Here is a 21,503-nt window from a genome sequence, read left to right as displayed (position 1 = left end):
GCACTCCTACCCCTAAAACAATATCCTGAGTTTATCCAGAGGTCAGTTTGTATTGATCTCTGAGGAAAAGGTCATTTAACGCTGAATCCTATGAAAACAAACATGAAAACTCATCTTGGAAACATTTAGATACTAAACAACAGAAACAAAAAAACCTTTTGTGGTCATGAAGTTTATTTTGCAAGGAGATGTACATCTGCATCCTATTCAAGCAAAGTGCTCATGAACATGCTCTGTGTGAAGCATACATACTACCTCTTTTGTTTCAATGCCAATTCTTGGATGTTTAAATTTTAGTATGAGTTTGGTTGGTTCGCTGTTCCTCATGGAACAGAAAGGACCCAACCACGCCGAAGCAGATGTTTTTAAAAATGGTAATTGAGATGATCACGAAGCTATTAATAAGTATAGATACATAGAAAACATAGATGATTTCTTCATATACTGCAATTGTCTGTATAATAAAGTTTTGCGTGCACTAGGCTTCTCAGATGGAGAAGGATGCTGCAGCCCACTGTCGGTAAATGTGAGTAACATGACCAGAAAGAGGAAGTGTTTCCATCCATGACATTTCAAAAGCTTGATTAAAGAAAATATCTGAGAAAAAAACCCAAAATACTGAGCAGGCTAAGGGGTGTAATATACATTTAACATCAAATTAACAGAAAGGGTAACTATGCATCATCTAGATTTTTGTTTTTGAGGCAGGAATTGTCTTTACCTGAGCCTGTCATGATGAAATCTTGAGTTGCCAGATCTCTGTGTACAGTTGAATAACATAATCTGGAGAATAAAACACACCACATACCCTGAAGTGGTAAAAATTAATTGTGTCATAGCTGTGTAGAAATGCAAATACAGTCAGTTCAAGTGGAAATTTTAAAGTTAGTTCTTTAATTGTGTATCCCAAAGTTGTAGGTTAACATTTTCAAATGGGTATTGTGATTTTTGAGTGCTTTAATTTTGAAATAATATGAGTGACTTTGAACATTAGGTCTCTATGGTACCTTAACCTAGCACCTAAAAGCTGAGGCTAATCATTCTGGTGGTGTGAGCTATGTGCATGACTAGCAACATGGAAGTTATTAAAAAAAGATTGCATGTGCAAAACTATTTTAAAAATCAGAAGGAAGGAGGAACCGAAAAAATTACAAAACATGTTCCCTCCAAATGAAAAGGATGATGGAAATTATATTTAACAGACCATCTGACATGTAGAAATACAGCTGTATGAAATGGTAGTTGGCTTCCACGGGGAAGACAGGACTGAGAAACTCCCTTTCTCAGAAAAAAAGAAATAGAATAAATGCTCTAAATGCTCAAAAATAAATGCAGGATAAACTATTAATAAGATACTGCTTTAAAATACTTTCCACCCTATCTGCCCCAGGAAACTGAATCCATTACTAGTCACTCATGTATAAAACTGAACGGTTCCTTGTAAATCATTATGCTTAAGTATTAAGTGCTCAGTATGTTAAGAGCTACTGGAGAAAAAATGGACACCTAATTTACCCTTATTATAAGCTAATATGGAAACATGCCAGGGTAGTCTGGAGGAGTCATAAAACCACAGTACGCATTGGGATCAAATGCCTGATGGTGGCCTGGGTATTTTTTAATTGGCGGGTAGGTCAGCGTCCCATGTGGCTTATATTAGTGCTGCTCCACTGACCCAAGTGGGGCTGCAGCAATGTGCAGCACCTGAAGACCCAGACCTGTGTAAAGACATTGGAAATTTTCAATGAAAGGATTCAGTTGCCAGCTCCTTGGTGGCATGCTGTGCTCACAGACCCACACGCTCCTGTGCGACGGTTGGTGCGCCAGGGAGTCACAGGGGCAGGGTGCTCCTCAGCAGCTGGTGGGGCCGTGCTCCCACTGGCAAGGGCACTGCCCCACAGCACCCACACAAGGCAATCAGGGCAGGGATGGTGGCAGCGACTGGGGACAGCCACTGCCCAGCTATCATCCTCATGCAGCTATTTTCCCAGGAGATGATCCAAGGGTGGCAACAGGCCCCATCACAGAGCTAGCAATACAGCAGTGTTTGCTCTGCCAGATTTCATTAGAGCTGGCCACTGTTCAAACTTTCTACAAACGCTGCAGGAAGCTTCCTGCTGGTGCTCCTTGCCTTGTGCCTCCTGTGGACTTTGCCCACGGGGAAGCCAGCCTGGACCAACCCAGAATTCTCACAGAGGTCCAAGGTGGCGTGGGCAGCTGTGGCTGGGCTTGCTGGCATTGCTGCTGGCATTCCAGTGGTGCTGGCTCCACACTGCCAGGTGGGGTGCAACAGCACCGTGAGTGTGCATGGGAAGAATTTGGTACCACAGGACAGGGGAAAGAGGCTGAGCTCCTTGGGGAGACTTAGGTGAGAACAAAGTACCCCACAGAGGGAGAAAGGTAGACCTTGTAAAACCCTGCTCAACACCCTGAGCTACTTGTTCCTCTTCCTTTTACCTTTGCCCATGCACAAATGAGACTGACTTCCCGGGACTCTGCAATGTGCAGGTCTATAGCTAAACTTTGCCTCTTGGGTAGTTTGCTTGTGCACAGTGAAAGCTTAATCTGAAAACAGTAACCCCAACTAAGCAGGTATCGAGTTGCTTGCAAGACTTTATGCCTGCAAAGCACCATCAGCATATTTCTGTCTTGAATGCATTGCTTTTCTAATCCCTTATTTTTTTATTATTATCCCTTATTGTTTTATGACAGCTGAAATTGCCTGACTGAGTGCCAACACATATGAGCTAATAATTCTTTCTTACATTTTATGGTCCATCCTGTTTTGAAATAAACTGCCTACTAAACAAAACCAGTTTCCTTGAATTTCTGATGACATAGATATGTGGATTTTGAGAAAGGGAAGTGGGCATGGGAAGAAATTCAGAAATCGCAGAAGGAAAAATGTTGAGGTTATTTTTTCTTCTTTCTACAATACATGCAGCAATAGACCTGCTGAAACTCCCTTCCTCTCCTGTTTGGGTTTATCTGGGCTTGTCTGCATGTGGCTCTAGTCCAGCTCATTTATACAAAGCTTCAGTGTATCACTGTGGATGATGCATCATGTCACACACCCTCTTCTTCATGTGCTTCTCACGTGCCCATCTCAGGGTCACAGCCAGATGGGACAGCTGAGGCAGCAGGATGCTCTTGGGAGGCCCAGGGGCTTTGCCACCAGCTGGTGAGCCCACAGAAAGCACCTCTTGGTCTTGCACTGTAGCTCAAGCCTTGCATCCATCCTGCACCTGTGGATCCCTGAGCTCCTGGTATGCTGCTCCCACAACTGTGTGCATGCAGGCTGAAGACGTGATTTTGGCAACTGATTTCTGAGGGTGACAAAGGTTAGGTTCTGCATTCAGTGATACGTGTCTGTGGCTTCTGGAAAAGTTTTGTCAAAAGTAATTGCCCCTTGTTTGCCGTCAAATTAGATCTTAGCTTTTATTACATGGAGATAATGTCCTCACTTGAGTCCTTGCTGCTGTATTTGTGTGGTTGATGTGAGGTCACTTATGGTACAGAACAATTTGCTTTCAATGCCAGGGTCAGGGCATCAGATTAATTTTATTGAAACTGTCTTAGTGCACAAAGCCAGGGCCAGAGCAGGGCCCTCCAGGCCTCCCACGCTAAACACCAGGCACGCATCCCGCACCCCTCGCAGCCAGGTGTCTTGGCCTCTTGCCTCAGATCCCAATTCCTTATCTCTTTTATACACGATCAACTGTGGCATTCTATCCTGACTTGGAAAAAGAGAAATTTGGGTCATCACATTGCTTGGCATCTGCTGCCCGCCCACAGAAATGAGGGTTTGTCTTTTAGCAACCTTGCGCTGAAATGTCAATAAATAAATAAATAAACGATGCCTTTCCGCAGAAGGATTAAAAACACACATACATGCAAAAAAAGGAGGGTTGCCTAAAAAGGTTTTTCCAACCATACTAAGTACATGCAAGCAGGGACGCTGGAGGCTCACGCATGTTTTGCAGCAGACCCTTAGCTAGCGCAGCAGGCGGCTGGCAGCTGGCCGCAAGTACCAGCTCCAGCTGGGATCAGCGCAGCCTTGGGGGTTCCCAGTCTCCAGAGTTCCCACTTTGAGGATTAAAGTGAGGGGCTGCGTTGCTACAGGCCAGGAGGCTGCCTTGGCCTTCTGCCGTCCCTCTTCTGCCACATTTAACCCGTCCTTCTTCCCATTGTTTCCACCTCATTGGTTTCAGTGAGGCTGGGGTGTGGGGTTTTTTTTCTTCCATCTTAATTTAACAAAAAAGGCAACCATTTTTGGAAGGTTTAATCAACCCCCGTGTTCAGCTGTTTGAGCCATTTAACTATGAAAATCCTTTCCCCAGCCGTTCTCTCCGTTAAGCAGCTGAGCTTGTAAAACCCTGCAGCTGCCCCAGCGGCCTCCAGGCCCCCTCAGGCCTGAGGCAGGTAGGCAGCCAAGCCCCAGCTGTGGTTTTCTTCTGTGCTTCCTGTTTTAAAGCCGCGGTACTCTACCAGCGCTTGTCTGCAACAGCTTTAATTTCGCAAAGAATTGCTCTGTGCCTGTAGGGTAGGGGCCGCATCGGCCGTGGAAGGGAGGAAAATGATTGTACCTCCCCGTCGGGGAATCGAACCCCGGTCTCCCGCGTGACAGGCGGGGATACTTACCACTATACTAACGAGGAACTGTACGGACGCAAGTCGTCTACCAGCCGCCACATGGTGTCTCCACGCTCCCAGCCTGGCCCCGGCTCCGCGCGGCCAACCAGGCTTCCCGGCGCGCTCCGCGCCGCCTCCTCCCGCGATGCGCCGCGGGCCTCGTAGTTCTCCGCGCGCTGCCCTCGCGCTTCCCGGGGAGGGCGGGACTACGCCTCCCAGAGGCCCTAGCGCGGGCACCCCTCCCGCACTAGGCGGGGCGGCCCCGGCGCTGCCCGCGGTCGCGCGGCTCGGGGCAGACGGCGCGCGAGCGATGGCGGCGGACCCCAGCTCCTTCGCGTCGCCCTCCTGCTGTCTCACGCGCCACCTCTACCTGCGCTGCCGCGTGGACTTCGGCGCGCAGGCGCTGCGGGGCACGGCGGCCTTCACCGCGCGCGCCGAGCGCGAGGCGCAGCGCTGCCTGGTAACGGCGGGGCGGGGTGGAGGCGCGACCCCCGCGCTGTCCGCGGCGGGGAAGGCGGCGGCCCGTGAGGGGTCGCTCCGGGGCGCCCGTCGGAGGGGGAGCGGCGGGGTGCGGGGGCCGTGCCGCTCGGGGCCGCCTCGGCGGCGTCTCCCCTCGGCCGTCGCCCCGGTCCCTCCTTCCCTGCAGCCGCTGGCGGCCACCTCACCCCCGGGACCCGCCGGTCCTGCCGCCTGCCGGGCTGGAGCCGCCGGCCGGTCGGGCGCGCCCGCGGCCCCTGCGCGCTCCCTGCGCGCTCCTCACACCGCGCCGCCCGGGCCTCCCGCTTGGCCGCGCCTGCAGCCGGCGCGTCGTGCAAGGGAAGGGCAGCCATGCGTTCGTTCCCCTTAAAATGGCGAAGAGCCTGTTGCCGAAAAGATGGGAATGAGCCATTGGAAAACTACGCTTACGGCTTTTTCACGTCTGTGTTTTATTATGCCAGCTACTTTCTCGGTTAGCTACGCAAATACACGTATAAACTTCATCAGCTTTGCTTAACATGCAAAGCGAAGTTTGGGGGTTGTGGGCTTTTTGCATGCTGGCTCCATAAAATCGTTTTGGTCGGCACATCTTATAGAAAAAAAACCCCAAACCATCCTGTTAATAATAAAAGAGTAACACTTCAGTCATGCTGCGTTATTTAACTCACCTTCCATTGCATGGAAGTCTAGATTCTTAGTGGGTAGTTCAGGGTGGAAACGTTGGCAGGGCCTTTTCTATCATTCTCATTTCATAGCAGCACTGGGAAGTCCCTTGTAGTTACCTTGTTTCCACTTCCACGGTCAGAAGTTGGTTATCATCCTCTTTGCCCTCCAGTTTTCTAATTTGAGTGCTGCTCTCTTAAAACGCTGGTTCCTAGTGCTCAGTCAGTTTTTTCTGGTTTTGCTTAGTAAATACTTTTTCCTTCAGAGACACTTGTGTTTAAGATTTTATGAGTGCTACATTCATTATTGCACTATTTAACGGGTATGTAATATTTGCTTCATTACAGGTCTTGGATACAAAAGACCTACAGATATTTAAAGTGACCGTAAATGGACAGGATGCAAAATTTGGTTTTGGACAAAAGCACAGTTTCAAGGGGACCCCCCTGGAAATCACACTTCCTTTTGAACTAAGAAGGTATGCATTTTTGCCTGTTTCTTTAAGTGGTTTCCAAAATGCACTGTGTAAAGTGCTTATGTGCCTGTAGGATCGTTGTGTAAAGCTTGCAAACACTTTATAAATTTAGGGTGATGCATTTATTTGGCATGATCATGTAGATAAATTTAGTATTTGGCTTTCGTTAGACAGCCAAAACTCTGGGAGTCTTTGTACGGGTCCCAAGGGCTTACACCATGTACAAAATGAGTTGCTAAAGAAAATAGTGGAATGATGTGTAATGCATTACAACTTTTCCAGTGCTGCTTGTCAGTAATATTCTTTCTGCTTCAACTACCTGAATTGTGTCATGTTCAGAATTGCTACAGTATGGCACATACCAAGTTACAGGCCCTGTTTGCCTTTTTCATACAAGAGTTGATCCTGCATTTCTCTAGAACTGCAGGTTACGACTCTGATTATATAGAAACATGTTTTCAAATAATAAATTTTTCATTGTATTGACTATGCTAGGCCCAAATCCCTAAAAACTGAAACTTGAGTTTTAACAGCATGATGGAGAATGAACTATCATAGTCTACCTTCTCAGTTGCAAAACTAAAAAGTTGTTGACAAATTACAGTAAATTTCTTGGCAATTTGTATGTTGTAACTGCATGGTATGGCATGTGCCCAACCTGCAAGCTGTGGTTGTATAAGGAAGTTCCTTTATATAAATAAAATTGTATACTAAGTTGGTTCTGATTGTTTTGTTTTCAGAAGTTTACTACCTCTACAAACTCATGTCTGGTTTCTACTTATTTTTTGTTGTCATTGTTCTCTGAATTAGTGCGATTTAGAAACATACAATGTGGAAGAGAATGTCATACAATAGCTGCCCTTTCTAGGGAGACGCTCATGATCTGATATGAAACTGATCAAATTAAATACAAACAGGCTACAGCAGAAACATAGGCCAGTTTTTGTTTGGCATTCAGCTTTTCTTTTTATTGCTAATTTCCTTGTAAGGAAAAAGCTACAAAGAGGGAGTTATGAGTTGTGATCGTAAGAATTTATAGTCTTGCGTGAGATACAGTCCCCCATGAAAATATCAATAAAACTGTGATAGGAAAGGGTAGGAGTTGCAGCTGAAAGCTTGACTGTTCACTAAGCAATGTGCCTTAACAGTAATATAAATTATTTTCTCTTTTTCTTGTCAAGTATGTACTTTGGAATACTGGTTATAAACCAGATACATATACCTAGTCAGCTTATCTAGTGTCCGGTTCCTCTGATCAGCTGAAGTTTGTTCTGTTTTATGCTTGGATTGTTAATTCCGGAGAGTTGCATGTGTAACCTGGAACTTTCCCATAACAGAAGCAAGTACTTCTGTGTGCTTTTGGTGTCAGTGATGGTAATGATAATGGTTTTAAAAAATAAAAAGTATGAATGTCAGGTTTGTGTGTGTTGTCTTGTTAGCGAGCTGATACCTGTCTTGCACAGAACTGTTAGTTTTTACTTTAGACATGTTCTGAATCCCTGAATAAAATGTGAATGATTTTTATTTTTCTTGTTAACCCTACTGTTAACAGGGTTTTTCAGGATTACTGTTTTCCGTATTGATGTATGTTTTTCTGCTTAAGGAACATACTTAAAGAACATAGCATCAGCTGCAAAATCTGAATTTCATTTACAGAATACACAAATCCTATGTTATTGAAACATGTATGTTCTTTTATAGGCTTTATAGACTTTTTTGTTTGCTTATTGCAGTGAGGTTTTTTTATACTTATGTGTACAGCGTTAGATAGTTGGGACAAAACTAGATGTACATAGCTCATCCAAATTGGTTAAAGTCCATGTTGGCCTTGCAGAGAAGAGAGGAAAAATTTCTGCTTAGTAAAGAAAATAATAGAAGTGTCTTGGACATTAAAATTAAAATAAACTGGCTAATTTTCACTATCATAATTGAAAGGGAGAGGTTGTTTTTAATAATTTTAATGCTTTTGGACAGTGCTGCAGACCTGTTCTTCAGAATCTTTGTGGAAGAGTTTCAGTAGTGATTGGGAGTTGTGTCAAAACAGTCTGACTGTATTCTTTATTACACAGGGGACAAGAAGCAATTGTTGAAATCTCTTTTGAAAGCTCTCCGAAGTCTTCAGCTCTCCAATGGTTCACTCCAGAGCAAACTTCTGGAAAGCAACACCCGTTTCTCTTCAGCCAGTGTCAGGTTGAGTGGATTTTAAAATATCTTTTTTTTTTCAAACTCATTGACATACTGCTGTAATACCCCTTGGTTTCCAGAGAGTTGGAGAGGAAGGCTGACATGGGAAAAAGTACAGTAGCCCATAACTTGTTGTGAGTGTCAAAGGTCTTAAATGAAAGCAGTTAATAAGTCAGGACGTGGCTGAGATTTTATTATATATTTGCAATTTAATCATTCCAGATCTGCTTTACCCTCTCTAGTGTTCTTGTTGAAGAACATGCAGTCCTCTGCAATCAATATATGTGGCTATTGATCTGTTTTACCTACTGTTATTTCTTTTAGAGAAGCCTTAACGATGAAAACTACTATATGCTATGTGATAGGAAGTGTTTGTTTGTAGGTAATTAATTCTCTGGATGAGCTGTATAGATGCCCAATATATTATGTTTGATTTATTTCTATATATCTGCATTATCAATGTCTCTGCATTAGAAAGATTGTTAGTTTAGCTGTTGTTGTTTGGGTTTTTTTTATCCCCTCCAGGCTACCCACTGCAGAGCCATCTTTCCATGCCAAGACACACCTGCTGTGAAACTGACCTACTATGCAGAGGTAGATGAACCTAAGTCATGTGTGTCTAAAGACACACAGTGGGTGAATTGTATTTTTTTGTAGCTGCCAGCATGTGGCCTAAAATAAAAACAAAGAATGACAACTGTAATCTTAATGTAAGAGCCATGTTCCCTGTGGCACTTCCCTAGCTTTACCGTTTTCTTAGGTATATATCATCTCCTTTTTCATTCGCATGTATCTTTATTTCAAAAAAAGGAAAAAAGTGCTGTAGTAGAAAGAAATATCTTCTTAAATCAGGAAAAGCTGTCAGTAAAGCAACAAACAGTGTTGTAGTACTTGAAATTACTCTCATATATGCCTTAAGTAATATATACTGGTACATAGTTAAGGGATCTTTGCAGTCCTGGTATAAAATAGTCTGATTGTTATAAGAAAGCAAAAAGCAAGATGTGCAATATGACATTACAGTTCAGGAGTATGAAGAAAGTGAAACTTTTAACTTCTGTCAGAGGTAATTTTTCTGGTTAATGAAATATTGCCAGCTTTAAGACAAAATGTTCTATATGCCTTATATTCTACTTGGTGGAGAGGAGTTAACAGAATAAATCCGGGCTACTCTCTTTGCTGTTGCTGCTTCTAGTATATTGTATAATCATGTGTGCCACCTGAGTTCCTCATGGCTGGGTAACCAAAATTTCTGTTTCAGATATCTGTTCCTAAAGAGCTGGTGGCTCTTATGAGTGCTAATCGTGATGGAGAGGTGCCTGACCCAGAGGACAGCAGTCGGAAGATATACCATTTCAGTCAGGATGTAAGTGCTCCAGGCTAGTAAAGATGCTTAAGGTCTTATTCAGAACTCGTGCAGTTCACAGTCACTTCAGATGGGGTTTTGATGTCATTGCTAAATCATGTGACTTACGATGGATCTTTGCCACTATAGAAATATGAGGTATTATGAATCTCCCAGCTCTGGAAAGTCACCCAGATCAGGTGATGTTTACTGGCTGTTTTGGCATTCCCTGAAAAGCCAAATTCAAGTTTTGAAGATGTTTAGTATACTGAAAGCTAGTACTGTCAAAACCCTTTCTGTCTGCGCTGATTCTTGGGAAGTAATGCATGGACTTGAATAACATGAGAGTGAGTTTTGGAAAACGGGTCCTGCAGATTTTAAGTTTACCAGGATCTCAGCAGTGAAGCTGAGCATTGGAATCAATTTGTAACTTGAAGTTAGGCAAATTCTGACAACATATTTTTTTATTTTTATTTAAAGGTGACAACTTTGGGTTTTATGGAAACTATCTCTAGCTAATTAGAGATTACCATTCTGACTGTGAAGTTTTATTAAGTGGTGCAGCTAGTTTAATGATACCACTGCTCCTAAAGTGGCAATCTCAATTTACTGTTGTGGCATTTTTGTTTTACAACTTCTTGGGTTACAGTTCTGATGTTTATGGGGTCCCTTGGTGAACCTAGTACATTTTGCTGAACAAGCAGATAAAATTAACTTAAATTTTAAAAAGAAATTGTTTTAGTGACCTGATCTGGGCTGCTGAGGGGACCGAATGACTGCAAGGAGGGATGGAATTGTGTGACTGGCGAGAAGAGGGAAACCTACTCTGAACTGCAGCAGCTGTTGGGTTGATTTGGCTGCTGTGTGAAACCTGAGAGAGGCGAGAGGGGAGGGAGAGAGGAAAATAATTGTGACCTTATCTGTGAGATCTGTGTGTGGTGTTCTGCCTTCTCTGTGAAGCCAAAACATTTGCCACTCTTGGTCTAGTGCATAAGGCTTCTATGTTTTATGTATCCAGAGCTGTATGTTATCTGGAAATACACTGTTGGTAAGTTTGGTGGACCTGTACAAGGAATAACATTTAGTTTAATTGAAATTGTACTACCCTTTTTAATATAGAAAGCTGTTAAAATAATTTGTTAGAAAAGGCATGTGTTTCATTCAACAAAAGAAGTCAGAATGCATTAAACACAAAATAAATCAATGAAAAAAGACAAATGCATCACAAAAAGACATATGCATCGTCTAACATAGAGAATCATGAGACTAATTTTTTTTAAAAAGGCATGTGTTTCCTTAGACAAAAAAGGAAAATGCATCACACACTGGGGTATGCATTTGTGCTGAGCTCACCCAGAACTGCTTTTTTTTTGTTCCTGCGTGGCCAAGCTGGTAAGAAGCATAGTGGTGAGCAGCCTCTGTAAAAATGAATTTATAACCCAAGAGCCACTGAAATTTGAAGTAATTTCAAAATTTCAGATTAGCAAATTGGGCATCAAAACGTAGGGCTATATTGACAGTCTTTTAGTAACTTGTCTATAACACAAGTCAATGGACTTAAATCTTTTCAAGAATATATTATGTGGGTTAATATGTTAAATTAAAACACACATGATATGGGTATTTTAATAAATTATATTGTAATGGTTTGGGGATACTAGAAAAATTTTTTTCTGAAATGTTGTCTTCAAGTAATTATGATTTAAAGTGTTACATACTTAATATTGTTTACTCAGATAAAATGGAACTCTTACAGGGACAGCTGTATTAACCCCTTTTTTCCCCAGAGCACTGGGATGAAGCGTTTCTCTATAAAGATACTGTCATTTTGGAATATTTTTCATTAAAATAACGAATATTTAGAATTTATTGTAATTCCAAATTTAGAAATAAAATATATATATTGCTGACTCTTTCGTATCCATAAATATTCTTGTTTACCTGAATTGAATAAAGCTCTTCCTGTGTCTTTCTGTGTGATACAACTGCCCTTTATCTGAGCAGTATCTCCTAACTTCTCTTCCATAAAATTTAATGGAACTGGAATGAATATGGAAAACTGATTTTCTTTTTGACCAGTAGCTGAACTAGTGACATTTTTGTAGGCAGATTTTTTTTCAGAGATGATACTTAAAATTTTGTGGCCTTTACATGAAACATTTGTGAAACAAGTACTACTTGTAGATAAAGAAATACCGTTAGGGGAGAGAAAACAATGCCTTTATTATAATATAAGGCAGGAAACTGTGGAGGAAATACGCACACTTCTTCATTTACATACCTTTGTTTTTCTTTGAATCAGTTGTGTTGATAGCTCACATTGCAAATAAGTTTTCTTTTTTTTCTCACATTCTCCACTAGGTTCCCATACCTTGCTACTTGATTGCTTTAGTGGTTGGAGCTTTAGAAAGCAGGTGAGTGCATCTGCACCAAGTATATATATTAATAATCATAATAAAACTTAAGTTATTCTTTTTGTTTCTTGGTCTTGTTTCTAGTTTTAAAAGGTCTTTCAGTGAACCAGTGTGTTAACAAACTGCTTGTATCTTGATTCACTCTTGCATCGTTTTTTCTATAGAGTATACTTTTGCTGTAAGTTAAGTAAATACCGTGAAGAGTTTGAAATTGATTGGAACCGCTAAGAGCTTTTTCTAGTTCTGGGAATAGTATCTTTTTCCTCAGGTAACAGATGAGCCTCATCATATACAAGAGGCAGAAAATTATAGCTTCAGCCTCCTTGCTCATCTGCACAAGGATGTGTTAATCTAACCCATAATAATGCTTTTATATTACGGCTTTGCAGAAATGTACGTTCTATTTATGTGTCCCGAAGAGTGGATATGTGTGCTTTGTTTTGTTTTGTAAAACTTACTTTAGTATGGAAAGGAAAAAGTGACAAAGATTCAGCAACAAGGCGTACTTGTGAGCAGTTAAACATGTGCTCTCTGTATTAGTTTCCCATAGAATTATTTCTGGCTCATGGTGTCTTAGTGGCATTTTTACTTTCAACAGAAAGATTGGCCCAAGGACACTGGTGTGGGCTGAAAAGGAACTAGTGGATAAGTCAGCCTATGAATTTGCTGAGGTGGGTAATTTACAAAAAAATCTTTTGTAAACTAACTTTGTTTAACATAGTATTGGAAAAGGAACAGACTGTAGTTCAGTGTTTTGTTCATGTATAGCTGTGCTTCCTCTACCTCCCACCCCAAAAAATGCTGCTGTTCTGTTGGAACACAAAACTACTACTGAAAATAAATATTGATTCGGTCTTGTACTCATTTTGCATGTGGGACATGCCAAGATGAAACAGAACGAAGTACAGGATCCATAGCTTATTACTTGTTCAGTGTTTGTAGTCAGAAGTCATGTTAGAAACTAATGTGAATTCTTGTTTCAGGCTGAAGCTATGCTGAAAATAGCAGAAGATTTAGCAGGACCCTATGTGTGGGGGCAGTATGATTTGTTAGTCTTGCCACCTTCTTTTCCTTATGGTGGTATGGAGAATCCTTGTCTTACTTTTGTAACTCCAACACTATTGGTAAGTGTAACACTGACAAAAGTCAGCTTTTGCTTAGGGCTTGCTTATCCATCAAGTGATGAATATTAATCACTGGATTATTGGATAATTAAATTGGATTAACCTTCCCTTTAGCAAGAACTGTAAATGTTCCTGCCTGCTTTGCAGTGAGGCAGATAGTGATCATCCGTGAAACTGCGTTAAGTAGTATATATTGATGTTTACTTGAACTGACAATTCCCTTGTCTTTTTTTTTTTTTAGGCAGGTGATCGATCTCTGTCAAATGTAAGTGCAAAATAGGTTCATGTCTTCAAGTAGAATGCAACTTGAAGTTGTGTCTTAACTTCTTGTAATAGATACCTGAAAACTTGGTCTCTTTTTCATTGGGGGAATTAAAAGTTAAGGCAGTAACTCAAGAAGTCCTACAAAGTGAGTTTTAGTTCTAAGTAAACTTTAGAAAACTGGAGACACATCTATTTGTATAACAAAGAGATGAAAACAACATGGGTGTCTGTGTGCCTAGGGGGCTGACTGAAGTAAGCTGGTCAGTATCTTTTGTCCTGTCCTGTGTATAGATATGTTTAAAACCCACAACTGAGTTGATCTCAGTGAAGTTGTTCGTAGAGAACTTCTTTCACTATATGTCTGTATGCACTAGAACTCACACTGTGTACAGCTTTCTTTTGAAGCAGAAATCATGAGTATGATTTGAATAAATTTTGGTTTTTCTGGAAGGTTGAGTATTCTGGATGCAGTTTTATCTCATGTCTTTCTACTAGACTGATACACTGCTAAAAATAAAAATAATGTTGCCTTATCCCAATAGTACTGAAATATTTGACATGGATACTTTTTAATATATCATGCTTCATTATCCTTCTGGGGGTGACTGTTTTCTTACTATTTGATATTTGAGAACATCTCAGCACTGCAGAAGTTGCTTACGTGGGGAAAGTAGTACTAGCCTGTCACTTGGCATGGGTCCAGTATTCTGAAATGTGACTTCATAAACCTGCACTGTACTACCAGAGGAATTATTTTTGTTGATCAGTGTGACTCTATGACTTGCAGGCTGGCCATTCAAAATTATTTCTGGAGAAGGTTCAGTAGCATAGTGTTAGTCCTCTAAATAAAATTCATATGGATAAGTTTACAGAGCTGTGAATGCTAACTGGCTTTGGGGATGTAATGCAGGGAATGAGATTCCATTAGGATTTTTTTTTTCTGTTGGGATTTGATGTTCGTTTTTCAGAGGAGTCTAAATAGTAGATCTGTCATTGTTTTCTGTGGTTTAGGTTATTGCTCATGAAATCTCTCACAGCTGGACAGGAAACTTGGTAACAAACAAAACATGGGAGCATTTTTGGTAGGTGTGATGTTCAATGCAATGCAAATCATATTTTATAGTTAATCTGTAAAGAGACCAACTAAATTCATTTTACCAAACTGCTGACTTTATCAATGTATTTCCAGGTTGAATGAGGGACATACTGTATACCTGGAACGCAGGATTGGTGGTCAGTTGTTTGGTGAGCAGTTCAGGCACTTTCAGGCCCTGGGAGGTTGGAGGGAACTGCAGAACACGGTAAATATTTTTAAAGTTGTGATAACTTCATGTTTAAGCCTATACCTAAATAAAATAAAGCTGATTTGTTGTGTTACCTACAAATAAGACTTCTCTAGTCAGCTTTTCTAAGACTTTTTTTATTAGAGGATGAACAACTTTGATTCCAAGATATATGATCTCTTCCCAAGGTAATAGTTTTAATATACTCAGATTTTTTGAACTGTTCTAAGCTGTTTTGTAAGGGTGAATATCTTTATAGACTCTCTTGTTTGTTCTGGGTATGGCTAAATTGCAGTATTATCTGTTAACATACAAGCAGCTGAAAGCTTGTCAAAATTATCTGCAAACATGACCATCAGAATTTCCAATGCCTCATGTAACTGATTTTTTTTTTTCTGTGTACTGCATTATAATTTAGCATATTCTTAATCTGTTACTGCCTAGGAAGGTGGTTTAGTTTTGTGTTTAAGTAGCATAGTTGAACTACAGTTTTCAGATTTCCAGCCTGTGATATTTCCAGCCCTTTCATTCAGTTTGGTGATGCAGATTACCTGGTTTACTATGAGTATTTCCTCGGATTTTATTCTTTATACCACCCATCTAAATCAAGTAGTTTAAATAGTTTGTTAATAAAGGGATAAATACAGTTTACTAGGTGCTCATGCTTATGACAGACATGACAGCAATTAACTGCTTTGAGACAACTGGAGCACAGAGTGACTGATCCTAACACCTTTCCGTTTGATACACGATCAGACACTGATAAAACAGATTAGTAAATAGGTTTTGTGGAGATTCACAATGTGAAGAAGGAGAATGAGAAAGAATGCTTTGAAATGAGGCCACCCTAGTTTTGGATGGGTTATAAATGGGATTAGTAGTGATTTGCAAGAGTGCTAGTTTTCCTAGTGATTATATTTTCTTGTGTCTTTATAACAGATAAATACTCTTGGAGATAAAAATCCTCTAACTAACCTTATCCCTAACCTGAGTGAAGTAGATCCTGATGTTGCCTATTCATCTGTTCCGTATGAGAAAGGCTTCGCTTTGCTTTTTTACCTTGAACAACTTCTTGGAGGACCAAGTAAGTGTTAGTCAGACTTTATGTATTACTGTTTCCTATTTCAATTTCAAATGCTGAAACAGTTTGTTTTTTAACTGCTAGATGTCTTCATTGGCTTCTTGAAGGCTTACATTCAGCAGTTTGCTTATAAGAGCATAGTAACGGAGGACTGGAAGAAGTTCTTGTACTCATACTTCAAGGATAAGGTTGGCTAGTATTTAAAACTAATTGCTTGAAACCTTTTAATTATGTGAAACTATGGCATAGCTCAGGAATTACCTTCTTGAAAGGACCTGTTCTTTATCTTTCTCTTACTTATCTCAAGATTTTAATATGATGTAGTCTGGCCTCTTACAAATACAGGTTTGCATTAATAGGCCTTTTTTTTTTTTTTTCTAGAAAGGAATATTGTTTTGAAGTAATCTGTATAGGATTCTCCAGGGTAATTGGAGAGATGTTAAAAAGATTGAAACTAGTTTTCGTAGGATAAGCTTTTCTCTAAAAATAACATATAAAACTGAATAAGAATTTGTGTTGCTTTCTAGGTAGCTGTTCTTGATAAAGTTGACTGGAACTCATGGTTTTATGCTCCAGGAATGCCACCAGCGAAGCCTACGTAAGCTGCATTCTTTCATAGCTCATCTTTTCCTTCTCCAGATTGCACATGATTTTCCAAACGCAGTCATGAAGCAGTTTGTAAACAGGGTGAAAGTCTTCCCCCAAACCTTTTATTAGAAAATGTCCTAGTACTATGCAGAAATTCATGTAGGAGAAAAATGCGTAGCTGTTAATATTTTCAATTTTTTTATTCTGGTAGAAATTCATTTTGCTTTGAAAGTTGCCAGGACAGATTCTTTTTTTTTGGCAGTTTGTTACAGCAATATTCTTCTTTTGGCTATAAGCTATAATAAATGTGTGAGCGTATGTGCTCAAAAGTATTGGTCGTTTTAGGAGTGTATGGATCAAAGGATAGTATCACCTATGCACAAAGTGCTTCTAACTAAAACTGAAATATATTGTGTTTTAATAGATCTTCTGAAAAATTTGTTGCAATATTGAGTTCAAGCCTACAATGAACAAATGTGGAGCTGTTTGAAAATAACGTATAACCATTCTTGTGAAAATATTGCAGGAGCTTTTTGTGTTTCCGAAGTGTGATCCTTTGTTTTTAATATTTGACAGGTATGATATGACACTAGCAAATGCTTGTGTTGCCTTGAGCCAACGATGGATCAAAGTGAGTGGTCAAAGAACACCGAGGTGCCTGTATCTTGAAAAGCTAGTTCTCTTTGTATAGTGAGCCATTCTCTTCTGAAGTCTGTCATTTGCTGAGAGAGAGTGTTTTCATGGCTGCCAGGGATTTTGCATTTCATAAGCTAGCCTTTTATCACAGACTCTGTGGATTTGCTATGACTTCTGTATGTGAAGTGCAGTACGTATTTTAACAAGACACACAGCCAGCTTTTGTTATGTGTAATAAACAAACTGGGAATAATCTTTTTGAAACTGATGTTACGGCTTGATTTAAAAACAAATGCCAAGGTATCTCTATATTACTGATTATATTGTATCAGCCATAGTTTCCCTACATTACACTGGACTAGTATGCATTTCTTATCAAAATCATAATAAGTAACTAATACCACACAATTTTCTCATAATTTTAAGCACAGAATTCATACAACTAATAGAGAATTCAGCATGCCTTCCTTTTGTTAGCTCTGTGGCTTTTCACTGTATTTAGCATGTTATCTTTAACTTCCTTAATGTTGCTTTTTACATAAAAAAGTAGTTGATTTTTCACTTTAAGACAAAGGCAGTGGAGATAAAATGTTAGTGGAGAGAAAACAAGTTAATTGAAGTGAAGAATACCAAGCATCAGGCGGTAGCTTAAGTCCCTCCCTTCCCCTTCTTGTAACATCCTGCACAAATACAGATCAGTATCTTTTTTTATGTGGAATGACACAACAGTAAATGTGGATTTCCAAACAAGAAATTATAGCTGATTATGCTTTGAAATACCTATTAAAAACTTAAGTAACCATTCTCTTTTAGGCGGAAGAGAGTGATTTGGGCTCATTCAGCTCAGCAGACCTCAAGGATATGTCATCTCATCAGTTGATTGAGTTCCTGGCACTGTTGCTTCTGGAGGTAAATGTGTGCCTGGGGTAACTTGATTTTGGTATCATAAAAGCAGACAGAACTCGCAAGTGTGCTTTGGAATTAAGTTGTCTGTTTTCTTCTAAAACTTGCTAAAATAATCTGCTCTTGCCATACATAGTTACTAAAATGTTCATCCGTGCCTCGCTGATTATGTCTGGCTCTTCAGCTAACAAGTGACATACAGAGTATTTTGGACTGAAAGGTAAAAGCAAAACTGTAAGGTGCTTAAATTTGTCTGCATTTGATGTTAAGCTAGAAATAAAATGGAATGAAAATACTGGATATGGGAATTTGCTAATGTTTATTCCTTGCTCCTCCCCCAATACTATGAGGAGGTGAAAGGAACAAATACAAATATTTGTCATGGTAAACTTTTAATTCCTTTGTAACATCAGTCTTCTTGCATGAACCTGTTTATTTTTGGAGTATGTGGCTTGAAGTGTGCCTCTGGCTTGTTCTGACTATGCAATATACTTTTTCAGGCTCCTCTTCCAGTGTCACATGTCCAACGAATGCAGCAAGTGTATGACTTCAATGCTATAAACAATTCTGAAATAAGATTCAGGTTAGTTCTAGTATGGGCATTTTTCTACTGTTAAATGCTTTCATAAAACAAAGTGTCCTGCTTCATAAATGTCTGAGACATACTGTTGTACAGAACTGGTGTAGGTTTTGGGGGATTTTTGTTGTTGTGGTGGTGTTTTTTTTGTCAGTGCACGTGCAAGCATGCTTACCAGAGCACTTTGTATTTACACATGCCAGTTGTTTAAAAAAAAAAAAAAGGTATTCTTGAGGACATAAACAGTCTTAACAAGTATCTTGAAGTATTGCATATTTTGTTGCTGTTATGTACTTAGATACATTTGCAATAATCATGGTTATTCTGCCTTAACTAACTTAGAGCTCTTTGTTTCTTATTAAAAAACCCAAGTATTTTAAATATACAGTATAGTTTCTAGTTCTTGTCAGTTTCTTATTTTTAAAACCAAACAAGCACATGCCAGTTGCTGGAGTTGTTTTGTTTGGGGTTTTTTTTGTTGTTTTTTTCAATCACTTGGTCAAATACGAGAAGTGCCCTGTAATTCTGAGTGATGCATCTGGACACTACTGTAATATAAAAGATACATAGCTGCAGAAGATCATTGGACCATTTTGGAGAAACTTTGAAGCAATTTTTTCCTATTTTATAGAAAAGTCCACTTCCGTAATGTGGTAGTCAGGCACTAAATATTTAATGTTGAACTTAGCTAGAATCTCATTCCCCTGGTGACACAGCACTGCCCAGGAAAAGAATTGTGAGCTAAGTAATCATCACAAATGAACATAAAAGTGTAATTTTTATTTTATTTTATTTTTTCTCCCCAGATGGCTGCGCCTCTGTATCAAGTCCAGGTGGGAAGAAGCTATTCCTCTGGCTTTAAAAATGGCAACAGATCAGGGCAGGATGAAGTTTACTCGACCCTTGTTCAGGTAACAGTAATCTCCAAATTGTAGGAGCTCATGCTGTTGACATTTTTAGTATAATGGAATGTATAATACTTGACATTGTACGTGTATTTGTTATGTTTCAAAGTGATATAATACAGAATTTTCTGTATACTGTGGACAAGCTTATCTTCAGAGTCACTTTCCACTTGCTGACTTTTTGGATAGAAGAGAGCTTAGTCTTCCGGTATACACTTTAATGCGAAGCTTTCAAGGCAAAAGTAAAACCTTGAGAAAACCCCCATTGTACTATTTTCAAGGATTTTTGTAATAATGAGTTGGGTTTTTTCTTTTTTTTCCTCCTTTTACAGGGACCTTTACAATTTTGACAAGTGTCAAGATCTGGCTGTAAAGACATTTCTGGAGCATAGAGCCTCTATGCACCCAGTCACTTCAATGCTTGTGGGCAAAGACTTGAAACTGGATCAGTGACAAATTTACTGATTTCTCTGAAATGTTCTTGTTGCTGAAAGAAGAGACTGATTCCACAAACTGTTGATATGCGTGCTTGGTTATGCCATAAAGTGCTCTGCTGCTTTAGTACTAATTTAGCTTAAAATGAACTTTCCACCTCAAGTTCAGTACTTTCTGTTTTGCATTTCCAAGTAAAACAGTAAAATTGCTAAATCTCTGGTATCGGGAGAATGGTTTTGTTACAAGCAATTTTTAGAACACAGATAAAAGCTGTTCTAAGATGTAGTCGTTTGTCAGTCGTGGAATTCAAAAACACAGAAAATTAATTGGTGGATGGTATGGCTCTTTGTGCACAGCTTTCTTTTTCATAGCAATGTGGTTGAAAGGTCCACTGTCTGAAGTCTGAAAAATAAATCTTTTCATTGTCTGCTTGTCTGTGTATTGATCTGTATGAAAATTTTTGAAATAACAGTTTTATTTACTCTTCTTTGTTGTGGAGAAATTCTTATTACGGGTCTAAGAGGACTACAAAAACCTAAACAGATTTCAACCCACTATGTATTTTCAAAGCTTCTAATTATTGCAGGGGGGCACTAAAGCCCAAGTCTTTCCATCCTCAGCTTGAATTTTTTAATATTTGCAATTTTTAATCAATTCTGGACATGCTAATATAACAACTTATCTCTAAGTTTAAAAACTTAAAAAAAGGCTGTTATCCTTACAGTTCTTGCAGCACTTCAAGTCAGTGGTTTAGGTGAAACTGTTGTGAATACTGCCATCTGTAGATTGGTTTTTGAAGTGAGTTTGAAAGAACTGCTTTTCCTGGAGAAGATCAGTTAGCATTAGATCTGTTGACACGGATTTAGATCTGAGAAACCGCTATATTAAGGAGTAACAAACAAATAAAAAGCGCTGGTTTAGAGGAGGAAGGTACCAAATACATGGCAAAAGGCTTGGATGTAATAATACCACTTCAGGTGGGTGTGGAAAGCCTACCAATCAATTTATTTCTGTTCTAAGTGTTGATCAGTATAAGCTTTCAAGTAGATGAAGTTACGTACTTTACCAGGAGACTCATCTTTTCATGCTGGCAGCTATAATACAAATAAAGGCATGAACATACCTTGTTATATTTTACCAATTTGAGGCATGCTGAGTCCTTCCATTCAACTTTAACTTATGTATGTCTAAGTAGTTTATGTAAAAATGATAGAAAAATTAAGTCCTAGCCGATTGAGGCTCAAAAATCAATTTAAATACTTTCTATGAATATTGTGATACTCAGTTTTTAATAAACACAAGAAAAGACTGGCTTTTTTGGGAGCAAAAGTAGTGTAATTTCCTTGTGTCTGAAGAGCAGGCTTTCTTCCTGTGTTAAGGACCTAACGAGCCATTCATTCCCTTCTTGCTAATCCTCTGAATGAGTGATAACTTCTGCTGGAAAACTCACTGAAAATAATTCTTCTATATTTCAGGTTAGAAATTTCTTTGATGTGATTCCAAAATCTAACCAGGTT

General features: G+C 39.6%; 1 protein-coding gene, 1 long non-coding RNA gene and 1 other non-coding gene across 3 annotated transcripts; 1 reads left to right on the top strand and 2 right to left on the bottom strand.

The window, feature by feature from the left end:
- Positions 1 to 227: 227 nt before the first annotated feature.
- On the bottom strand, positions 228 to 4,773 carry LOC129736118 (uncharacterized). The gene is made up of 3 exons (XR_008732299.1): positions 4,642 to 4,773; positions 722 to 783; positions 228 to 597 (listed from the first exon to the last, which is right to left on the bottom strand). It is a non-coding gene; the product is annotated as an uncharacterized LOC129736118 (long non-coding RNA).
- Positions 4,587 to 4,658, bottom strand: TRNAD-GUC (transfer RNA aspartic acid (anticodon GUC)). Its single transcript has one exon. It is a non-coding gene; the product is annotated as a tRNA-Asp (tRNA).
- A 101-nt stretch (positions 4,774 to 4,874) lies between the features above and the next one.
- Positions 4,875 to 20,413, top strand: LTA4H (leukotriene A4 hydrolase). Its single transcript, XM_055710661.1, has 19 exons — positions 4,875 to 5,092; positions 6,120 to 6,250; positions 8,317 to 8,437; positions 8,957 to 9,025; positions 9,693 to 9,797; positions 12,138 to 12,190; positions 12,789 to 12,861; positions 13,174 to 13,314; positions 13,556 to 13,579; positions 14,590 to 14,660; positions 14,768 to 14,879; positions 15,801 to 15,945; positions 16,027 to 16,130; positions 16,470 to 16,540; positions 17,107 to 17,161; positions 17,980 to 18,075; positions 18,570 to 18,652; positions 19,453 to 19,557; positions 19,884 to 20,413. Exons 1-19 carry the CDS (start codon positions 4,943 to 4,945, stop codon positions 20,002 to 20,004), a joined length of 1,830 nt encoding a protein of 609 aa, XP_055566636.1. The 5' UTR covers positions 4,875 to 4,942; the 3' UTR covers positions 20,005 to 20,413.
- Positions 20,414 to 21,503: the final 1,090 nt, after the last annotated feature.

Source organism: Falco cherrug, chromosome 5, assembly GCF_023634085.1.
Source record: "Falco cherrug isolate bFalChe1 chromosome 5, bFalChe1.pri, whole genome shotgun sequence".
Lineage (NCBI taxonomy): Eukaryota > Metazoa > Chordata > Aves > Falconiformes > Falconidae > Falco > Falco cherrug.
This window is presented reverse-complemented; position numbering and strand designations above follow the sequence as displayed.

Excerpts from the sequence above, each read along its gene's own strand:
- LTA4H (XM_055710661.1), top strand. The coding sequence starts at position 4,943 with ATGGCGGCGGACCCCAGCTCCTTCGCGTCGCCCTCCTGCTGTCTCACG. Across the intron at positions 9,798-12,137 it reads TATACCATTTCAGTCAGGAT|GTTCCCATACCTTGCTACTT; the intron begins GTAAGTGCTCCA and ends ATTCTCCACTAG. Across the intron at positions 18,076-18,569 it reads TGGCACTGTTGCTTCTGGAG|GCTCCTCTTCCAGTGTCACA; the intron begins GTAAATGTGTGC and ends ATACTTTTTCAG.